The sequence below is a fragment of the Ambystoma mexicanum genome, chromosome 2p (assembly GCF_040938575.1).
Source record: "Ambystoma mexicanum isolate Mex_15411 chromosome 2p, UKY_AmexF1_1, whole genome shotgun sequence".
Classification (NCBI taxonomy): domain Eukaryota; kingdom Metazoa; phylum Chordata; class Amphibia; order Caudata; family Ambystomatidae; genus Ambystoma; species Ambystoma mexicanum.
In genome coordinates, this window is record NC_090923.1 from 1,340,875,286 (window position 1) to 1,340,896,408 (window position 21,123).

Genomic DNA, 21,123 nt, shown 5'->3' on the forward strand with positions numbered 1-21,123 from the left:
GCCTTTAGATGCACCATGGGCTCGAAAGTCCGCCAAAAACCATCACTTTTTTCCCAGGATCAGGATCGGATCATCGGGAGCTCCTCCAAGGAACATCCTCTCACGTAGCCATCAAGCCACACCCCCCCTTTCACAAGAGTTGATGTTGGGCGAGGGTGAAGTTCTCATGGAGAGATTATCTTTGGCGATAATGGCTAGACCCCTGCCTTGGGCTTCCCCTCTGTCAACTCTGAGGATGGTGTAGTTCTTTGGTACAGCTAAGGATAAAGCGGGGCCTACTGCCTCGTGCAGCCAGGTTTCTGTGACTGCAATGAAGTCATAGTCTGCAGTTAGGATGATTTCAGCAATGTCTAGGGCATGAGCGACTAAAAATCTGGCGTTTATCAGAGCTCCTTTGAGGTTGGTGGAGGTATTTCCAGGTGTTGTTTGTATGGTGCTGTCTGGGGCGGCTAGTCTAACATGGTACCTAGTTTTTTGAGAGTGGAGCTTAGTAGTGTGACTAGGCTTCAAGAAGTCTTTATGGGGTGCTTTACTCTGTCGGTTAGAGTTGACCTCATATTTAATGAGGGGGTCGAATATTTGAGGTAATCATGCTCGCAGTCTAGAGTTTCTGAGCAAAGTGTTGCAGGAGGTTGTGAGGGGGGTCTATTGGACTTGTGGATAGGTAGTTTAGGAGGCGCAGAATGGTTGCCCAACATAGCTGCTGTCCTGGTTGGTGTTAGCATTGTGTGTAGTGTCATTAGCATGAGAGTAATACCTAAGTAGGCTACGTAGGATTGTAGCTGCAGTGTGTCTTGATAAGGCACACTCTATAGAGTATAGTTGTTGATAATAGCGATAATAGCGATGAGGTCTAGGGTGGTGTAGGTGGACGGTGGCCTTAGCTCCTGATTTAAATAAGGGTCTAGTTAGTAGGGGAAAGCATAAGCATTCGCATGCGCATCGAGGCTATGCTGTTGTGCTAGGATAAATTATCTAGGCTGGTAAGTTATACAACATAGTTATACTTATACAAGTTATGCAACATTATTGTCTTTGTGCAGTAATGTGGGCATTTGCAATTTAGGCAATTTTAGGTATAGGCTAGTAGGCAGTACCTACAAAAACACCTTATATAGTTACTTGAGTGAGCAGTGCTATGGTATGCAGGTACAGTTAGAGCATTAAAGTAATACCGTGCATTTTGACAGTAGAAGTGGGTACTGACTATCTGCGCAGTTAATATTAATTTTCAGTGTGTACCTGGTCATCTAATGGCAAATGCAGTGCTCTTGGGAGGGCGTGTATGCACAATAATAGTCTTAAGGAACTTCGTATGAAAGGCCTTGCAGAGGGCGTCTCTAAAGCTCAGCGTGGATGCTAGACCATAGAGTAGAATGTGCCACTTACTAGTGTTTGGGCAGTGATGATCATTGGGGCTAGGAGTTCAGTTCATGTGGGAGAGCAGTCAGTATGGGCTCGAGTGGTTATAGGTAGTTGATCGTGGGTGACCGCAGTTCTGCAGCGTCCCGGAGCGAACAGGGGTGCAACAGGGCCTTTTTCCTCGGGCCTTTCCTTTGAGTATTTAAAATACACACTAAGCAAGTAAATCCTCTAGTCAAATATTGTTACACCAACACTAAGGAAACAGATGTATACATTCACCCGTAGAAGAATTAGAATAGTAAGAGCTAAGTACTCCTATGCATTTCAAAATAGAAAAGACACATAGGATAATCATAGAACAGCTTCCCTGGCTCTTATAAAGTCCAGCCCTAAGATGGTTTGGGGCCTTGTGCTAACCGTCACCACTTCTGAAGTATATACTTCTCAGGTAGGTTTATTAAGAGATTGGCAGTGTCAGTGGTTATGATTAATACAGGTAAAAAGTTTGTTAACGTTCAGGTAAGTACAATCATGCAATCCCAGACCTTAGGGGTAGTCCTAGGAAGGGATCACTGAACAGGCCTCCACCAACCAAATTTAGGAAGGAGTTATTTAGAGACCGGTCTTTACGCCTGTTTAACCCTATGGTGAACGGGGTGGGGGGAGGAACAGCTATGTAAACGTACCCCTTAATTCTGATTCTACTTCTACAAGAGACCAATGCTGGTGTTGTGCAACCCTTTGGGGTCACAATCCTCTGTGCTCGGTCCCGTTGACAAAGTCCCCAGGGGTCGCCGGTGAAAAGGTCACTTTTGGCATCAGGATTTAGTTTGTTGGTCATGGTACTTAGGTATCTGTTCTAGACAGAGTCCAGTAGAACACCCAAACAGAGAAAGATGAAGATTTCTGCGGGGAACACCATCTCAGGACACCTCCAGGGATTAAAGGAGTGGTGCAAAGGGAGTCACCAAGACCAGGCGACAACAGCCGATCTTCAGCAGATGAACACAGGAGCAGGCCCAGTACAGCTTCCATTTGTGCTAGAAGGCTGAAAATGCAGGATGAGGCCTTTTGTTCTATAAGATGAAGATCCTCCCAAGTTCCAGGAATGCACTCGGACCAGCAACTGCTGCAGCGAGGTAGTCCAGGAATGAGCTGGTCAGTCCACCAGCAGAGATCCTTGAGCAGGGGTTGAGACTGGGTGTTCACACCGGTCCAGGGGTCGAAGCACCAGAAGGGTCTTCTTGAGATCAGGAAAGAGGAATAGGGCTTCACCCGGACAGCACTAGAGTTGGATGCTGGTCAGCTTCAGGAGACGTCTTCGGGGTCATCAGCAGGCTGCACTTTGTCGAGGTCTTGGCTCCAACAATGATCTGGTGGGTAGTTGCAGGAGCCTTCCCATTATCCAGGATTCGGGCTGGGAGCATTACCACGCCCACCAATGGTAAAGATCTGCATGATTCAAACAGGCAGTGGCTATCCACTCATGGATAACCACTGGCCACAACATCTGCCCAGCAGCAGACATTCAGGCACCAGAGATGTGGATTGCGACTAGACAATCTCGTGGCACAGACATTTTAGGGTGTTTGTCACCTTTAGTAGTCATTTGCGGTAAATGCAAAAGTGGTACGCAAAAATGGTACAAATATCACTGCTGCTTCCAGATTTTCTTAGGCACATAATAAAAGTAACCAAAAAGCCATCATCTAAAATGTTATGAGGATACAAAGTATCCTAACTGCACTTCACTGTAATCTTATGTGTGCATTTCTAACAATTCAAGAATTCACAAAGAGAGACATAGACTCTCAGTACTGATGATCTTGAGGACTAGTCAGATTCCCCATAAGAAAGGGTAAACAGGCAAGGGAAGCTTTACTTACCTCCAAAAGTCAGGACAGGGTACAAAACAAAGCATAAAGAAAGTGAAGAGAAGGGCCCAAAACCCTGTCTGGGCTTTTGGCACCCCTGGACCGGGGCAGACAGGCTGGACACCAAGCAAAAAGGCACCAAGACACTCGGGCTGAATTTCAAAGACCTCTTATAATACTTCTCAGGACACAGGAATCAACCAGCAGGTAGCAGAAAACCAACAGCTCTGAGTTCCCAAATTCACTGCCTTTTACACAATGTGCAGTTGGCACAACATTTCATTTTATGATGCAGTACTTTTTAATTGGGTCTGACAATTAAAGGCAAGCCCTCATGTGTCTGTGATTTTCTGGCATAACTGCCACTCACCAGGTCCCTATGTTATAACTACCATGCAAGCTAATTAAATGTGTATGAGATTCTCCTGACCTTTATTATACATTCTTTGATATCTAGAAAAAGAACAGTCTTAGCAGGCTCTGCGAGGTTCCTTTGGCAGGCAACACCATGCCTTCCTATCAAAGAAGTCTAAATATGGGCATCAGCTGTTTGGACTGCCCATGAACTTAATACACTTGATGCTAGTTTAACAGCTGTCTGCTCTAATTGCTACCTTCCTGGAACATTACCTAACCTCCCTCGGCTCATCAATCTCCCTCCAGAAATGTCCATCTTCAGTGGACTTTCAATGAACTGCTATGAGATAATTATTTCAACATGACTTTGTGAAATTCAACCATTTTAGAATCTACCTGACCATGTCTCATCCAAAATGCTGGTTAAATTACAGAATGGCTGACGAATCTGTTTTTAAGCAGAACTCCTTTTCTGTTTAATTCTAAGCCTAGATTTTCGATATCTATAATATATGCATAATACCTGGGATACCATCCACTGCATGAGGCATTCTGAACCTAAAAAATTCATGTCGCTCTTGGCCTTTTAAGCACAACAATTCTGATTTTCGCGATACTGGAACTATTGAGCAACGCAACAAGTTATCTGCATTCAGTTTGAGGGGAGGGGGGGTCTAGCACCTTTAGCACCCTTTCTGTAAAAGTGTGTCCCAATGAGGCCTATGGCAAAACCTTTCTGATGACCTCTCTTGTCCGAAGGGTCGCCTTAAGCTCTTAGTGGGGCAAAACCATGCAGTTTCCTCTCTTGCCCTGGGGTAGAATACCACTCCACCATCGCCCCTCAACTTCATCAAGCCAAGGATCATCCTCCAGTGCTGGCACCTCTACCATTATTCTCAGATTCACAAGGTTGCAAACTTCTTTTCAGCTATGTCGACTTTGCAGCTACTACCGGGATTTGGGTTATCCCACCAAGGAGGCTATTCTTTTTCTACTCTACTCCAGTATCAACTACTGGGCAAAAGCCCCTCAGCAGGCTCCTTGTTCAATTCCCTCCTGCCAATCCAAACTTACACAGTAGTCCTGTTTGACTTGGCCATCTTCTTCCCTCTCCTGCTTTTCCTTCGACAACACCAATTTTCTGAAATGACATTTTAATTCCCACACAGCCAAATGGGTCTTGCCTTCTTTTATATTGAGACTTTGCTACCAACTGTTCCCTTAAGAGTTTTGATTGATGGATCTATTCCTCATCAGCCCTAGGTTCTGTAATTGGTTTTAGGCTAAATGGTTTCACCACCACGTGTGTTTCTGTGCGTGCGTAATCTGGTGTCCCTAACCTGGTAGCTCAGTTTGGCTCAAACGTCTGCTCCCGTAATCCGGTGACTTAAATATGGTATCTTCCATCTTGGTATCAGGCTTCAGCATCCTGGCCGCTGTGTTCGAGCTGCCGATGCTTTCAATACTTCCACTTCCTTGCTAAAACCATGTTCACAATGCCGGTTTCCCCTCCTTCATGCAGGCTCATTCTACTTTGGGCTCTGCAATTCACTGTGGGGCTTGCATGCCCTCTGTGCGCTTAAGAAAGGATTCCACTCCATGAATGGATCCAGCGATGTGAATGGGGTAGCGGTTTGAGGCCGGGGCAAGTGGCTGGCCTCCTGTGTGAAACCTTTCCTTTGATCAATTTTTTAAGGGTTTCTCCCCCGGTTTTACTTCCGGCTGAATGTGATACTCTGGCCATTTACCTCACTTGTCACGTAATACATTTCCTGGTGAACCACATTAGGCATATACCCTGAAATCATGACTGCAATGTTCCCAGATAGGGCGCCCGAGGTGTGACTGAGGAGATCTAGAGAGACCTGTATGCCACCTTTAGGAGTCACATCACATAGCTGGTGAATTGCCTTGGCCGCCTAAGTTCCCAGTTTGCCCTCAATGTTCTCCCCAAAAGAGACACTGTCTGATATGGCTAACAAGTGTGTAACGCCTGTGTGGCTCACTGAGGGATTTGCCTGCATTTTGGAATGCTACTCGAAGGCAGGGATACCTCCTTCTGAGGGCATCCATGCTTTAACCTTATAACTTCATATACTCTTGGATATCATATCTAGGTCACTGACATAGTCTGTTCCCTTGGCATTTTGTAAGCACTGCACAGGTCAGATTGCTAGTTGAACCCTTTGAAGAGTAGCTCCAGTTATAATTGGCCTATCCTACTACTTTAAAAGGTTAATATCATTATGGATCAAGGTATACTGACATACCAACAAGCACAGGTAAATCATTGTACAGATTCATATTCGGGTAGACAAGCCTGTCCACCATCCCGCTCTATTTTTATTTGGGGTGGACTGAGAGAAAAGCAGTGGGATGTGTGGAATCAACCAGTGCATAAGGGAGGCCAAGCCTCTGGCAGCACTTATCCTGTAGCCTTAAAATCCTTAAAAGTGTGAGCAAAGATCTAAGGAATAGTAGTGTAAAAGTAAGTACAGCGAGACACCACAACTATAGAAAGCATGTAGTTTGCAAATATGCAGGATTGAGGGTCTTCAATACCATTGAGATCTACATTCTGAGGTGTCTGCAATGTAGGTGTCTACTCAGACCTATAGTAATGAGCCAAATCTGAGAAGACACTAATTTATCGATGAATTGAGCACAAACTGAATCTCACATTGTTTCTTTCGCTTTGCAGTATTCACTTTTACTTTATAGACTGTATTTAATAACATTTCTTTTTTAAAATAGGTAAAGCTAGTATTCTCTAACTTATATGCTATGCTGATGCCTTACATTTTGACAGCAGTGAGTTAAGATGTGGTGTCTGGTGAGGTGGTGAATATTTTTGTTCTTTGTCACCCCTGTCAATAGGAACTGGAAAAACTTGCCTCTCGTAAGCTGAAGATCAATGCTAAGGAGACGATGAAGATTGCTGAGAAATTGTATACCCAGGGGTAACTATTCTAAAACAAAAAAAATAGTGTTTAATCAAATTCCTTCTTTTGTTCGGATGAATTCTGAAAACACTGAAGGTGAATTTGACAGGAAAAGCAACATAGTGGAAAACACCTGAGGGAAATATTGCACTTATTGAAAATCTCACTGAACCGTCTGGTCTACCTTTATGGTTTGAAACCACAGTGACATTGTAAAAGCTTAATTACTGGGTTATAGAGATATGCAGTTGCACCGTAACTGCTAGCTATTGCTTTAAAGCAGAGAATATGACTGGGGATGCGAAATATAATATGGTCCCCTTGTTCTTCAGAGGAGAAATGCGACCTCCTCAGGTATCATGTAGACCTAACTCGGATTTCCAAACTTTACTTTGATTTGCATGGAGTGCACCTGTAAATTCATCCAAACAGATTTCTCTTTGTAGGAGCGAAGAGTGCCTAATAAGATCATGCTCATAGTGATTTGGCTATTTTGATTTCCTGCTCTTCCACTTCCACAACTAATTATAAACACTAATGTACATGAAACTTGGTCTATGGAACAGCTCATTCTTGAATACATTGAAAAGAAAGGAGAGCTAGGCAAACATTGGAGAAATGGTCCACTGCTCTCCCTCTCTAAAATGTTATTTAAGAGTAGAGAAGAGGGGATGTACAGCTTTACAGAACTCAAACTTGGGAGACGTAAAGAAAGACATATAACAACTTTCAGCACTCTTTTTACTGTTTTGTCCACAGATCACAATGATATTTCTCTATTTTTAGGTTCATCAGCTACCCACGAACAGAAACCAACATTTTTCCACAGGACTTGAATCTGACTAACTTGGTACAGCAGCAGACCCAAGATCAACAGTGGGGTGCTTTCGCTCAGGGGATTCTAGACAGAGGTGGGCCGACTCCTCGAAACGGAAGCAAGTCTGACCAGGCTCATCCCCCCATACACCCTACGAAGTACTCTGGTTCCCTGCAGGTGGGTTTGTTCAGCGTAAACTATTGCCTGGATGTCATCCTTGGTATCTGCATCTAATGACTGTTCATGACCATCATATCTGAACAGACATTAGTGGTTGCCTAGGGATGAGGGCAATTAGTGTTTTTTCAAACTGGTATATAATAATATCAGAACCTGTTTTAAGTGTCCTTGTTTCAAACGCAGATGGGTTTATCAGTGAAAGTTATTTTGCTTCTATTGCTGTATGAGCATTAACTTGTATTTGCACCAGTAAAAACATTAAAGAAATTCAGCCATGCATTTTACTAATGTCATGGTTAAATACAATTTTTCTTACATTATTATTAGGATGTGTGTCTGCTTCCCTGACGGTGTGCCAACTGCGGAGGCCTGCTCGCTGGCTTTGTTTTTTTTTCAGTTGACAATTTTATTGTGATAACATACCCAGAGTGTAATAAATACATGTAGCAAAGCTTCAATAAAATATTCAAATTTCAAATGATGAATATCTGATCTTAATTTTCTAAATTACATTTTGTAAAAACTAAGATATTTCCACATATAACCTATATTATGTACTTAAATAGCATCTAATAATTTATAATATAATCAACATAAATATTTAACATAACTATATATGTGTACATCCTAGGGCGGCGATCGCCGCCCTATAGTTAAGCGGATGGATATTCTTGAGTCATAGGAAATCATACATTCTTTTAATATCTTTTGGCTTGGATGACAGATTTGGATGATATTTTCCCAACAAAAAGTTTGTCACGGCCCATCCCACTGATCCCCCCCTCGACTGGACATTTTGAGAAAGATAAGTGAAACTGTTATTAAGAAAGCAACTAAATGCTGTTTTTGACCTACTCTTATTAATTTTCCCATAGAGAAAAAGTCAAAATTTGGTAAAGCCGAAGCACAAAAACTGCAGGTGGATTTGGACCAAATAATAAACAATTTAGGCATGCATCATTGACTTATTTTCCGGCACAGGTTTGGGGTAAATCCGTCAAGTAGCTTTTAAAATATTTGATGGGGGAGGGGGTGTTGCCTGCTCCCATATAAATAGCTACATCTACCATTTAATTTTACAAAGGTAGCGGGCGCCCCTCTCTCGCAAGAACAGACATGATAACCTGTTCAGTGGTTATTAACCACTTGAGAGTTCGCAGCCACTGCTGGACTGCCCCTGGGCAGAACAAAGACTGATATGCAAATGGATATTTCCCATTTGTGAAAGGCACAGTGAGTAAAAGCAGTGGCTGCGAACTCTCAAGTGGTTAATAACCACTGAACAGGTTATCATGTCTGTTCTTGCGAGAGAGGGGCGCCCGCTACCTTTGTAAAACAATTTGTAAGGAACCTGGGATTGGTAACCCTAGGTCTCCTGGGGGCAACCAGACGTGGTCTCCCTCTCACTGTGCTTAGAGAGGCATCAGCTTCACCTCACTGATGATCCCCAACAAGGGTGAAACACGTGTATGGGGTTGCTGGTGGTACTCTCGTTCAGATTGGAATTGCCATTGTATTTCGGTGCTGGACTGCCCCTGGGCAGAACAAAGACTGATATGCAAATGGATATTTCCCATCTGTGAAAGGCACAGTGAGTAAAAGCAGTGGCTGCGAACTCTCAAGTGGTTAATAACCACTGAACAGGTTATCATGTCTGTTCTTGCGAGAGAGGGGCGCCCGCTACCTTTGTAAAACAATTTGTAAGGAACCTGGGATTGGTAACCCTAGGTCTCCTGGGGGCAACCAGACGTGGTCTCCCTCTCACTGTGCTTAGAGAGGCATCAGCTTCACCTCACTGATGATCCCCAACAAGGGTGAAACACGTGTATGGGGTTGCTGGTGGTACTCTCGTTCAGATTGGAATTGCCATTGTATTTCGGGTCTGGACTGCCCCTGGGCAGAACAAAGACTGATATGCAAATGGATATTTCCCATCTGTGAAAGGCACAGTGAGTAAAAGCAGTGGCTGCGAACTCTCAAGTGGTTAATAACCACTGAACAGGTTATCATGTCTGTTCTTGCGAGAGAGGGGCGCCCGCTACCTTTGTAAAACAATTTGTAAGGAACCTGGGATTGGTAACCCTAGGTCTCCTGGGGGCAACCAGACGTGGTCTCCCTCTCACTGTGCTTAGAGAGGCATCAGCTTCACCTCACTGATGATCCCCAACAAGGGTGAAACACGTGTATGGGGTTGCTGGTGGTACTCTCGTTCAGATTGGAATTGCCATTGTATTTCGGTGCTGGACTGCCCTTGGGCAGAACAAAGACTGATATGCAAATGGCTATTTCCCATCTGTGAAAGGCACAGTGAGTAAAAGCAGTGGCTGCGAACTCTCAAGTGGTTAATAACCACTGAACAGGTTATCTTGTCTGTTCTTGCGAGAGAGGGGCGCCCGCTACCTTTGTAAAACAATTTGTAAGGAACCTGGGATTGGTAACCCTAGGTCTCCTGGGGGCAACCAGACGTGGTCTCCCTCTCACTGTGCTTAGAGAGGCATCAGCTTCACCTCACTGATGATCCCCAACAAGGGTGAAACACGTGTATGGGGTTGCTGGTGGTACTCTCGTTCAGATTGGAATTGCCATTGTATTTCGGTGCTGGACTGCCCCTGGGCAGAACAAAGACTGATATGCAAATGGATATTTCCCATCTGTGAAAGGCACAGTGAGTAAAAGCAGTGGCTGCGAACTCTCAAGTGGTTAATAACCACTGAACAGGTTATCATGTCTGTTCTTGCGAGAGAGGGGCGCCCGCTACCTTTGTAAAACAATTTGTAAGGAACCTGGGATTGGTAACCCTAGGTCTCCTGGAGGCAACCAGACGTGGTCTCCCTCTCACTGTGCTTAGAGAGGCATCAGCTTCACCTCACTGATGATCCCCAACAAGGGTGAAACACGTGTATGGGGTTGCTGGTGGTACTCTCGTTCAGATTGGAATTGCCATTGTATTTCGGTGCTGGACTGCCCCTGGGCAGAACAAAGACTGATATGCAAATGGCTATTTCCCATCTGTGAAAGGCACAGTGAGTAAAAGCAGTGGCTGCGAACTCTCAAGTGGTTAATAACCACTGAACAGGTTATCATGTCTGTTCTTGCGAGAGAGGGGCGCCCGCTACCTTTGTAAAACAATTTGTAAGGAACCTGGGATTGGTAACCCTAGGTCTCCTGGGGGCAACCAGACGTGGTCTCCCTCTCACTGTGCTTAGAGAGGCATCAGCTTCACCTCACTGATGATCCCCAACAAGGGTGAAACACGTGTATGGGGTTGCTGGTGGTACTCTCGTTCAGATTGGAATTGCCATTGTATTTCGGTGCTGGACTGCCCCTGGGCAGAACAAAGACTGATATGCAAATGGATATTTCCCATCTGTGAAAGGCACAGTGAGTAAAAGCAGTGGCTGCGAACTCTCAAGTGGTTAATAACCACTGAACAGGTTATCATGTCTGTTCTTGCGAGAGAGGGGCGCCCGCTACCTTTGTAAAACAATTTGTAAGGAACCTGGGATTGGTAACCCTAGGTCTCCTGGGGGCAACCAGACGTGGTCTCCCTCTCACTGTGCTTAGAGAGGCATCAGCTTCACCTCACTGATGATCCCCAACAAGGGTGAAACACGTGTATGGGGTTGCTGGTGGTACTCTCGTTCAGATTGGAATTGCCATTGTATTTCGGTGCTGGACTGCCCCTGGGCAGAACAAAGACTGATATGCAAATGGATATTTCCCATCTGTGAAAGGCACAGTGAGTAAAAGCAGTGGCTGCGAACTCTCAAGTGGTTAATAACCACTGAACAGGTTATCATGTCTGTTCTTGCGAGAGAGGGGCGCCCGCTACCTTTGTAAAACAATTTGTAAGGAACCTGGGATTGGTAACCCTAGGTCTCCTGGGGGCAACCAGACGTGGTCTCCCTCTCACTGTGCTTAGAGAGGCATCAGCTTCACCTCACTGATGATCCCCAACAAGGGTGAAACACGTGTATGGGGTTGCTGGTGGTACTCTCGTTCAGATTGGAATTGCCATTGTATTTCGGTGCTGGACTGCCCCTGGGCAGAACAAAGACTGATATGCAAATGGATATTTCCCATCTGTGAAAGGCACAGTGAGTAAAAGCAGTGGCTGCGAACTCTCAAGTGGTTAATAACCACTGAACAGGTTATCATGTCTGTTCTTGCGAGAGAGGGGCGCCCGCTACCTTTGTAAAACAATACATCTACCATTTAGCTTTGCAGCAGAGCAGAAATTAAAAGCAACATTGAATTTTTTGCTCAATGTGAGCGATTACCAGGGTGATACCGGGGGAATGCGAAAACAACATGCTCAAATAGCTATTTGGAGGAGGAAAAAGAATGCAGTTGCATCAGGCTATAGGTGGGGAGGGGGAAAGAGGATGCCATGTGAAATTGGAGAGTTGGGGGTGGTCTGGGAAGCCAGTTACAGTTCAAACATTTTTGGATTATCAGGGAAATACTGGGGTAAACTCACAAGGATCCTGCGGCTACAACGGAAGACATGCTCAGAAAAGGAAATGTGTCACAAAAACCAAAGAGTGAAAGGGGATAATGGGGGAGGGCCAGGGAGGGAAAAAGCAGGTGAGACGAGTGGGGGAACCATGGAAAGAGGAGGGGGGGCACTAGGTGAATTCCTGAGAGGACTGGGAAGAGTTTTTAATTTTTTAATGTTATTGTATTATCAGGGGAATACCGGGGCAACCCTGCGGGCATGGGTAGTTTGTTGTCACAATATGTGTCATTCATTGCCATCATCGGGAGAATCCCGCAGGAATCGGAAGAGTGTGGAGGAAAAAAGCAAATTTTAGACATACAATGATCTCATCTCTACTAGGCAGGGGGTGATGGGTCTTTGTACCATTGGCCATGGCTAGTGGGCCCCAAAGAAACATATTTGTGCAACAAGTACTGTGGCCAAGGCCGAAGGCCATGGCTAGTGGGCCCAAAAGAAACTACTGTATAACAAAACCCTTGAAATTCAGTGAAAAGACTTTAATTTAGAGAGAGTCAAGGTGAACCTTTGAAATTCAGTGAAAAAACCTTTGTTAAAAGAGAGTTTCAGTGATCTGATTTAACGCAACAAAACCCTTGAAATTCAGCACTCACTTTTGAAGCAAGTCCACCTTAACTTTGCGGCTCCTGTTGCGCAGCGTAAGACCACAATGATGGCATCACTAAAGACATCATATGTGACATCATTGATGAGATCAATAATGACATATATGACATTACTGAGTATATAAGTTAGAATATTTTTGTTGTCCACTTTTGGCTAGTGGCCTGGTAGTGTTTTAAAATACACAGTGTGCATTGCCTAAGGCTGTGCTTACTGGCAAGGGCTGTAGGGCCGTAGGGCCCTGGCTAGTTGTCCCAAAAGACACGTATTCGGCCGTGGCCACCTACTCGGTGCAGAAGAAACATATTGGGGAGCATGTACAGTGGATATGGCCGAAGGCCATGGCTAGTGGCCCGGTAGTGTTTTAAAATATACAGTGGGCATTGCCAAAGGCCTTGTTTACTGGCTAGTGACAAAGGCCCTGGCGAGTGGGCCGAAAGACATGTATAGTGGAACAGCCAAAGGCTGTGGCTACCTAGTGGGTCGAAAAAAAACATATTGGGGGAACATGTACCATGGACATGGGCGAAGGCCATGCTTAGGCCCTGGCTAGTGTGAGGGGTCAGTAATGTGAGGCAGCCAACTGCTTGTGGATTTCTCAGAAAAGGCAAGAAATAGAACTTTCACAAACATATATAATAGAAATGCTCAATCAATTATTTCATAGTCCCAAAATGTAGAACTGAGCAACCTAATTGAGTTGGGTGCAATTCTTGCAGACTCGGGAGTGCCAGCCTTCTCCCACGGGATTCCCTTCACTTGGTTGTAGTTCTGTCCCCCCAGTCTCGCTTTGGCTTGTTATTCATGAAATGTGTTATATCTAAACATGTTTCTTTTATCATCTTGACCTGATCTAGCCTGATTACAGCCATTCATTTGAAGTCTGTTGAATTTTATTTAATCTAATGTGGAGTTCCGCTTGACATGATCCCCTCTTGTATCTTGTACTAGTCTCGACCATCACATAATAAAATAATGCAGTCCTAGTGGAGTCTGACAAATCAAAAGGGCCTATGCTAAAAAAAAAAAAAACGAATGCCTGCCCTATCTCTTGGACAAAAAGCGTGAAACGAAAAAATGTACGAAAGGAAAAATCAGTGTTCAAATGATAATGTGGCTGAACCAGCTGTCCTCCCCACGTTAGACCTCACTGAGTTATTTGATCCTTGTAGGCATGATGACAAACTCTGGCTCGGTTTTCAACACAATATATATAGTTCAAAAAGCCATGGATCGAGGCCCGCCTGGCCTTCCACGCGCGACTCTTTCTCTTTCTTCCAAAATATTGTCTAATCCAAAACGTTCCCAAAGATCCCCCTCTGCTGGGCTCAGAGCTTTCACTGCACAGTTCTTTTAGATCTCCCTCTGTCGGACGCAGATCTCCTACGATAAAGTTCAACACAAGTTGCAAGGGGGGGGGGGCTCTCTTTTCACTGAGCGAGTGGGTTACTTCCTTTCACCTGACCACTCTGTTACTTAGTATCGCTGATTTCCCAGCTGTTCTTTACATCAAAGTTCATTCACAGGTCTGCCTTTCTTTGCGTCTCGTCCACAGGCATGCACCCTTCACTTGTGATATGATGTTGCTACTTCATTCACTTTAACACAAACCGGTCTCTCAGGTTGTTTGCCAACTCACAGGCTGTGCGTGCGCGCTTCTTTCTTGTTTGGCGTTTTCCGATTTTCGAGTCAAGGTTAGTAACACAGGCTTGATGTCGCCTCCCTAACTCTGCCGTTCACCTGGGAGGGTTGCTGGCATCCTTGAAACACAATGAAACCTTCACTTGTGGGATATGGTCTTCTCCACGCGTCCTATGCAGCCTTTTGGAAGCAACAACCTCAATAGGGAATCCTTGGGGTTTTTTGGCCCGCTTCTCTCATCCCTTGGTCTGTTGCTCTGCTCCAGTAGGTGGGCCTTCGTCCCGGAAGTTCTGATTGTTCTCGTGTTCCATCTTGCTCGGAGTGCGTCTTTGGTTTCTGATTTTTTTCGTGCAAGGAGAGCTAATTGGCATTGGGTGTATGCACTTAGGATTAACTGTCTGACTTTGCCTGATCCGATTAGCGGGACAAGGCCAGTACACAATGAATGCAAGTCAGTATTGTTTATTTCAGTCATCCTCTTCTTTGGCCTGGTGTTTGTGTAAAAAAAAAAAGGGGGGGTAAAAAAAAGGGAGGGGTGTTGGGATCTTGGTGCATCCTAAAACATAGGATAAACAAAATAAGGCTGACTACTGCGTCTCACCATGGGCTAGCTCACCCCCACTCCCTGAAGAACCCTCACCCAGGTGATCCTCCCGCACAGGTCCACCCCCTGGGTCTGGATCCAAAGGCGATCCAAAGGCGATGGCTGTGCCCTGGCCACCCGAGAGGGGGAGCCTCGGGGACTAGCGGGTGAGACACCCTCTGGTTTCTCACACTCCATACAAAAATGGCTGATTTACATCAGGATGAAGTAAAATTGGCCCTGTGATGAGCTTCTCCTTTAAGAAACAGAAAGCTTCTTCTGCCTCATCACTCCACTTAAACTTCACTCCTTTCTTCAATAGTCTAGTAATTGGCACTACCACCTGTGAAAAGTCACGAATGAAACAACAATAAAATGTGCAACCAATGAAACTTTGGATGTCCTTAACATTGGTTGGCGTAGGTCACTATTTTACCACCTTGATCTTACTCATATCCATCTACAACCCTTCTGGAGAGATTACAAATCCTAAAAATTCCACTCTTGACGTGTGAAACTGGCTTTTTTCAAGCTTTGCGACAAGATGGTTTTCTATCAACTTAATCAATACCTTCCGAACATGGTCTTCATGTTGCGTCAACACTTTAGAGAAAATCAAAATGTCATCAATATAGACAACTACAAAAACATCCAGATACTCCAGGATCACCTGATTGATGAACAACCAAATTGCTGCTGTGGCATTACAATGACCAAATGGCATTACCTGGTACTCAAATAACCCCAATCGAGTCCTAAACGTTGTCTTCCACTCCTGACTCTCTCGAATCCTGACCAGGTGATAGATCTAGCTTTGTGAATGCTTTTGCCTCCTGCTTCTGTCCAACATCACAGAGATCAGCGGAAGAGGGTAATGGTTCTTCACTGTGATCTTATTTAAGACTCTGTAATCGATGCAGGTCCTCAAGGTCTTATCCTTCTTGGCCACGAAAAATAGAGGCGATAAAACCTTTGGCTAAATTCTCTTGTAAATATTCTTTTAGATATCCATTCTCTTTCTCCATCAGAGCATAGATTCTACCGCAAGGAATTGGTGCCCCAATTTCCAGATCAATCTTACAATCGTAAGGGCGGTGCAGAGGAGGTTCACTAGCCTCTTGTTCACTGACTACTGTAACGCTCACCTGGCTCCCACGGAGGCGCTGACCTGGTCTGGATTGCTGTGACCTCTTCAAGCGTGATGCGCAGGATTCGAAACACCGACTGAACCTGGACCCCCAAATCTGGCTTGTCTGGCCCATGGAAAAAATGTTCTTTTTTCCCCTTAGGGGCCGGGGTGCGGTACCAGGCCAAGAAGTGGCGCCGACCCGAAATGAGGAGTGGTTCCATCAAATATGGCCAGGTAAGTCTTGTGACGGAAAATCAGGCTTTCCTCATTTGTTCCTCCTGCTCACCTTTTGTCTCTTCTTCTCCCCTGCAGGTGCAGAGATGTGGCGGAATGCCCAGAAGGTCGCGGTGGATAGTGAAGAGCCCACGAGGCAGGTGAGTGATGCGCGGCGCTGCAACAAGTAGCGCAATGCTTTTAAAGAATGTCTATCTTCAGGATCGCTGGCGTGATGGTTCCGGACACAGGTAGGAAGTTAGATTAAGTTCTTGGTTTTCACCTTTTCTCTTCCCTTCCTTGCTTTCAGGTATCCCAAGATCGAGGCGGGCGTGGCTGGAGGCAAGATGCAGGAGCAGGCACGGTGAGCGTTCAGCTGCTAGATGCAGAGCAACGCGAAGCACGTGTGGCAGTCCGGGCGTGGTTTAAATAGCCTTGGAAGAAGTTCCAGGTAAGTATTCTTCCACGGTGGGGGGGCGTGGCTTGGACGCCATGTGAAAGGACGTGCCTGAACGGGAGCTCCCGCTGATCCGAACATTATCCGGCTGAATCCGCGCAACGGCCGCCACGATGTGGCATAGACGGTGATGACTGTAAATGCGAAGCTCGGCTGCACATGTGGATGCATTCTCATACGGGATTGTGCAGCGCTTGTGTACTCAGGAGCCGCGTGAAGTTTTGGGGCCGGAGCTTCGCCGGCAGACAAAATGGCTGCCGTCGCTTGATGTTGGGACAAAGGATCGGGGACCGGGATTCTGGAGGCGATTCCCTCAGTTCACGTTCAGCGCGATCCAGCGAGAGCAAGCCTGACTGGAGGTAGCCGAAACTGTGTGGCGACGGGGGGACATAGTGCCCCCAGGCCTGGGGCCTAAGCGAGATCGAAGGGACGCTCCTGATCGAAGATATGTCGAGCAAGCTCCTGAGGGCGAAGAATAAACAGCCCACGCTCGACGAATTTGCCAAGACATCGCCTGGCACCGAGGGGACCAGGAGCAAAGAGAAGGCCCAGCCCAAGGAGATGGCCGCAGGAGGAACGAACCAGGAGGTCCTGGCAGCGATCGCAGATCTGAAGGCGACATGGGAGACTAAACTCCAACTTGCGGTGGCCGAACTGAAAACTGCGATGGAACTTCAGGTCGGGGCGGTACAGGAGGACGTGAACCTCCTGAGGCAAGATGTGCGAACCCTGGCCGAGCGCACAGAGACCCTGGAGAAGGAGATGGGCCCGACTGTGGCGGAATGCACCGCGTACAAACGAGAGATCCATGCCCTGGTGCAGAGGGTAGGCAACCTGGAAAGCAGGGCTGAAGAGGCAGAAGGTCGGGCCCGCAGAAACAACATCCGGATTGTGGGCCTACCGGAGGGAGCTGAGGGCCAGAATCCCACAGATTTTATTGAGACTTTGCTGCTGCAGGAGATCACCGGAGGTGCCCTAACGCAGGGATTTGCAGTGGAGAGGGCACATAGGGCCCTGATCAGAAGGCCACCGCCGGGTAATCCGCCCAGGCCCGTGATCGCCAAGATCCTCAACTACAAAGACCGGGAGAAGATTCTGGAACATTTTCGCAAAGGGGGCACCATACGGCGAGGGGAGGCAACCATCACTGCTTACCCCGACTACACTCTACAAGTGCAGCGCAGTCGGATGAACTTTGGGGCGGTCAAAAGGCGCCTGCGGACGGCCGGTTTCAAGTATATGTTACTCTACCCAGCCAAACTTAAGGTCTTCTTCAAGGCTAAGACGCTGTTTTTCGACACCCCTGAGGAGGCCATGAAATGGCTCGATGCGCAGAACTGCCCTCAGGAGCCTGATGAGCAGATGGCGGACGGAGCAGGGAGAGTTAAGTGAAACAGTGGGCCCGGCGGACTTTGAACATTGGGACTGGAATATAGTCTTTGCCACTTTGTGATGGGGATGCACTTTTTAACTGTTTCGAACATGGTCCGCGAGCGCGGATATAAATGTGTAGGGGGCATCCGAGGGCCGTTTTATTCGTACCCCAGTGTGTGGTTAGGTTAGTCACTGTGTGGGGTGTGACACCCTGTCGGGTTCTCTACACGGGCTTCCGAAGAGAACCGAACACGGGGATGCCTGAGATCCAGGGATGGAGCTGGGCAGTTGGTTGGGTTAGGGGGGTGGGGGGTGTTAGTTGTTATGTGAGCCTGGGGAAGAAACTGAGAAGGGATGTAGTCGGGACTGGGGGGAGGCGATCAGACCAGAGGGGGAAGTGGGAGCTACGGATAAATCATGGGAGACCTTAAGGTATTGACATGGAATGTTAGAGGGTTGAATAGCTACCTGAAGCGTAATAAGGTCATGTTGTATTTGAAGAGGCAGAGGATAGACGTGGCCTTGTTACAGGAGACGCATTTGACACGGGACAAACTTGAAATGGTGCGGGACAGTGGTTGGATCCACATTCTCTGCGTATGCCAGGGGTGTGCTGGTTTGGGTTGCACCACATGTCCCGTTCAAGCTCTTGGGGGAGGTTGTGGAGTCGGACGGGCGGCTGGCCATGGTTCGGGGGATTGTGGAAGGTAGAGTTGTCTGTATCATAAACACTTATGCGCCCAACCAGGACACAGCGACTTACTTTAAGACACTGTGCGCGAGACTCGGTGAAGGGATGGGGAGCACAGTAATCTGGGGTGGAGACTTTAATTGTGTGCTTAACCCCAGGGAGGACAGGTCGGATGACAAAATGGTTAGGCCCAGCCCAGCGGCCAAGGTGTTGCAGTCGCTGCTAACAGATCTAGGCCTGGTAGACGTGTGGAGAGCGAGACACCCGGGTGGGAGGCAGTATTCGCACTATTCGGCTCCGCACCAACTGCACACGAGGCTCGACTACTTTTTTGCCACTCCAGACATTCTTACGGAGTGTGAACAGATTGACTACAGGGCGAGGGTCCTCTCGGACCACTCGCCCCTAATCATGCATTGGCGGCTGCGCCCCCCACGTGCACGGATTCCAACATGGCGCCTTCGGGCGGAAGCGCTACGGGATCCGGTATTCAAGGAGGACATGAGGGAGGAGATAGTCGCGTACTTTGAGTCGAACACAGGGAGTGTCAAGTCGGCTGGTACTTTGTGGGAGGCTTTTAAGGTGGTGATGAGGGGAGTTGCTATCGCGAAGTCCAAGGGATTAATGGGCGGAATCCTGACCGACCTGCGGAAGGCCGAGATCGAGCTGGAAAAAGAATTGGAGAAGGGTGGGACCGATATGGAAGTAGTTACTGAGCTGCAGCAGCGGTGCTCTGGGCATTGGGACAGACTTTGTAACCTGAATTATACGAAGTACATTGAGAGGTTGCATGCGGGTGGGGACAAGACAGGCAGGCTCCTCGCTTGGCTATATAAGAGCGAAAACCCTAGGGCTCCGATCCGATCGGTCATCACCGAAGGGGGTGCGGAGATCGATACGCAAGAAGGGGTAAATGGGGCATTCGCAGAATACTACCAAACATTGTATGAAGATCGGGAAGGGGGGAGCCGAGAGGAGATAGATGAAGTACTCGGGGATATAGGCCTGCCCAGAATCAGCGATGAAGAGCGAGAGGAGATGGATGCTCCGATCACTCTGGAAGAGCTCAGAGAGATAGTGCGACAGCTGCCCACTTGCAAGGCCCCGGGGGCGGACGGGTTCCCCAGCGAGTTTTATAAGGCGTATGGGGAGGAGGTACTCCCACCCATGCTGGACATGTTTAATGAGGCGTTTGAGCTGGGACAGCTACCAGAATCACTCAGGGAAGCGGTCATAGTGCCACTCCCCAAGCACAATACACCGGGACACGGTTGCGGCTCCTATCGACCCTTGTCGATGCTGAACCAGGACAGCAAGATCCTAACAGCTGTCTTGGCGGCTAGAATGAGGAGAGTGATAGGCAAGCTGATTCACCCTGACCAGACGGGCTATGTCCCGGACAGGAACATTACCCACAACCATAGACGCCTACACAGAGTGGTCGAATGGGGATGTAGCAAAGACGGCGAAATGGCGATAGTGGCGCTGGATGCGGTCAAGGCGTTCGACTCTGTTCGTTGGCCGTGGCTGTTGGCGGCACTGGATCACTTCGGAATGGGGCCAGGGTACAGGAGGTGGGCCGAATTATTATATAGCGCGCCTCTAGCCAGAGTTCGTACGGGGGCAGTAGTGTCGGATAGGTGGCAGTTAGGTAGAGGCACCAGGCAGGGATGTCCTTGGTCCCCAATGTTGTACATCCTGGCCCTTGAGCCCTTGGCAATTTACCTCCGGCAACAGTATGACCCGGTGGGCATAGAGGTGGGGGGGGAGAGCCATCTGATATCCCTGTATGCCGACGATATGCTGTTGTACCTCCAATACCCTGAAGAGAACTTGCAATATGTCTTGGAGGTGATGGAGAGGTTTGCTTGGCTTTCTGGCATAGCGGTCAACCCTCGGAAATCCACTCTGTTCCCGCTGGGCGGCTATGTGGGGATACCGGCTGAGAGGTTGCCAGTATTGCGAATCCCATGGGCGACAAGCACCTTTCGGTACCTTGGCATAGACGTATACCACACGACCGGGGAGGAACACAGGCACAATACTGAATTGGCAGTGGGGAGGATCGAGAAGTGCATGAGGTTTTGGGAGAAACTACCCTTAGCGATGATGGGCCGGGGTGCTATGCTTAAGATGGTCGTGCTACCTAGGCTGCTGCATTATTTCAATAACATTCCATACATGATACCCAAGGGGTTTTTTGCTAGACTACATAGGGTATGTAGAGATTTCTTATGGCAGGGCACGCGTAACAGGGTCGCATTGTGGAAATTGCAGAAGGCTTACGAGAAAGGCGGTGTGAGGCTGCCGAACTTTGAGGCCTACTACGTGGCAGCGCAGCTGCAGTACGTGGCCAAGTGGCTTTCGGACGACGAAAC

At 47.3% G+C, this 21,123-nt stretch overlaps 1 protein-coding gene across 3 annotated transcripts in view; it reads left to right on the plus strand.

The window, feature by feature from the left end:
• The window catches only part of TOP3A (DNA topoisomerase III alpha), a 1,279,921-nt gene that overhangs the window by 814,294 nt on the left and 444,504 nt on the right, over window positions 1-21,123 (plus strand). For all 3 annotated transcript variants that reach the window (XM_069645692.1, XM_069645691.1, XM_069645693.1), the window contains exons 10-11: window positions 6,474-6,556; window positions 7,325-7,532. In XM_069645692.1, the coding sequence (XP_069501793.1) occupies window positions 6,474-6,556; window positions 7,325-7,532 (291 nt within the window). The remainder of the gene's footprint in view (window positions 1-6,473; window positions 6,557-7,324; window positions 7,533-21,123) is intronic.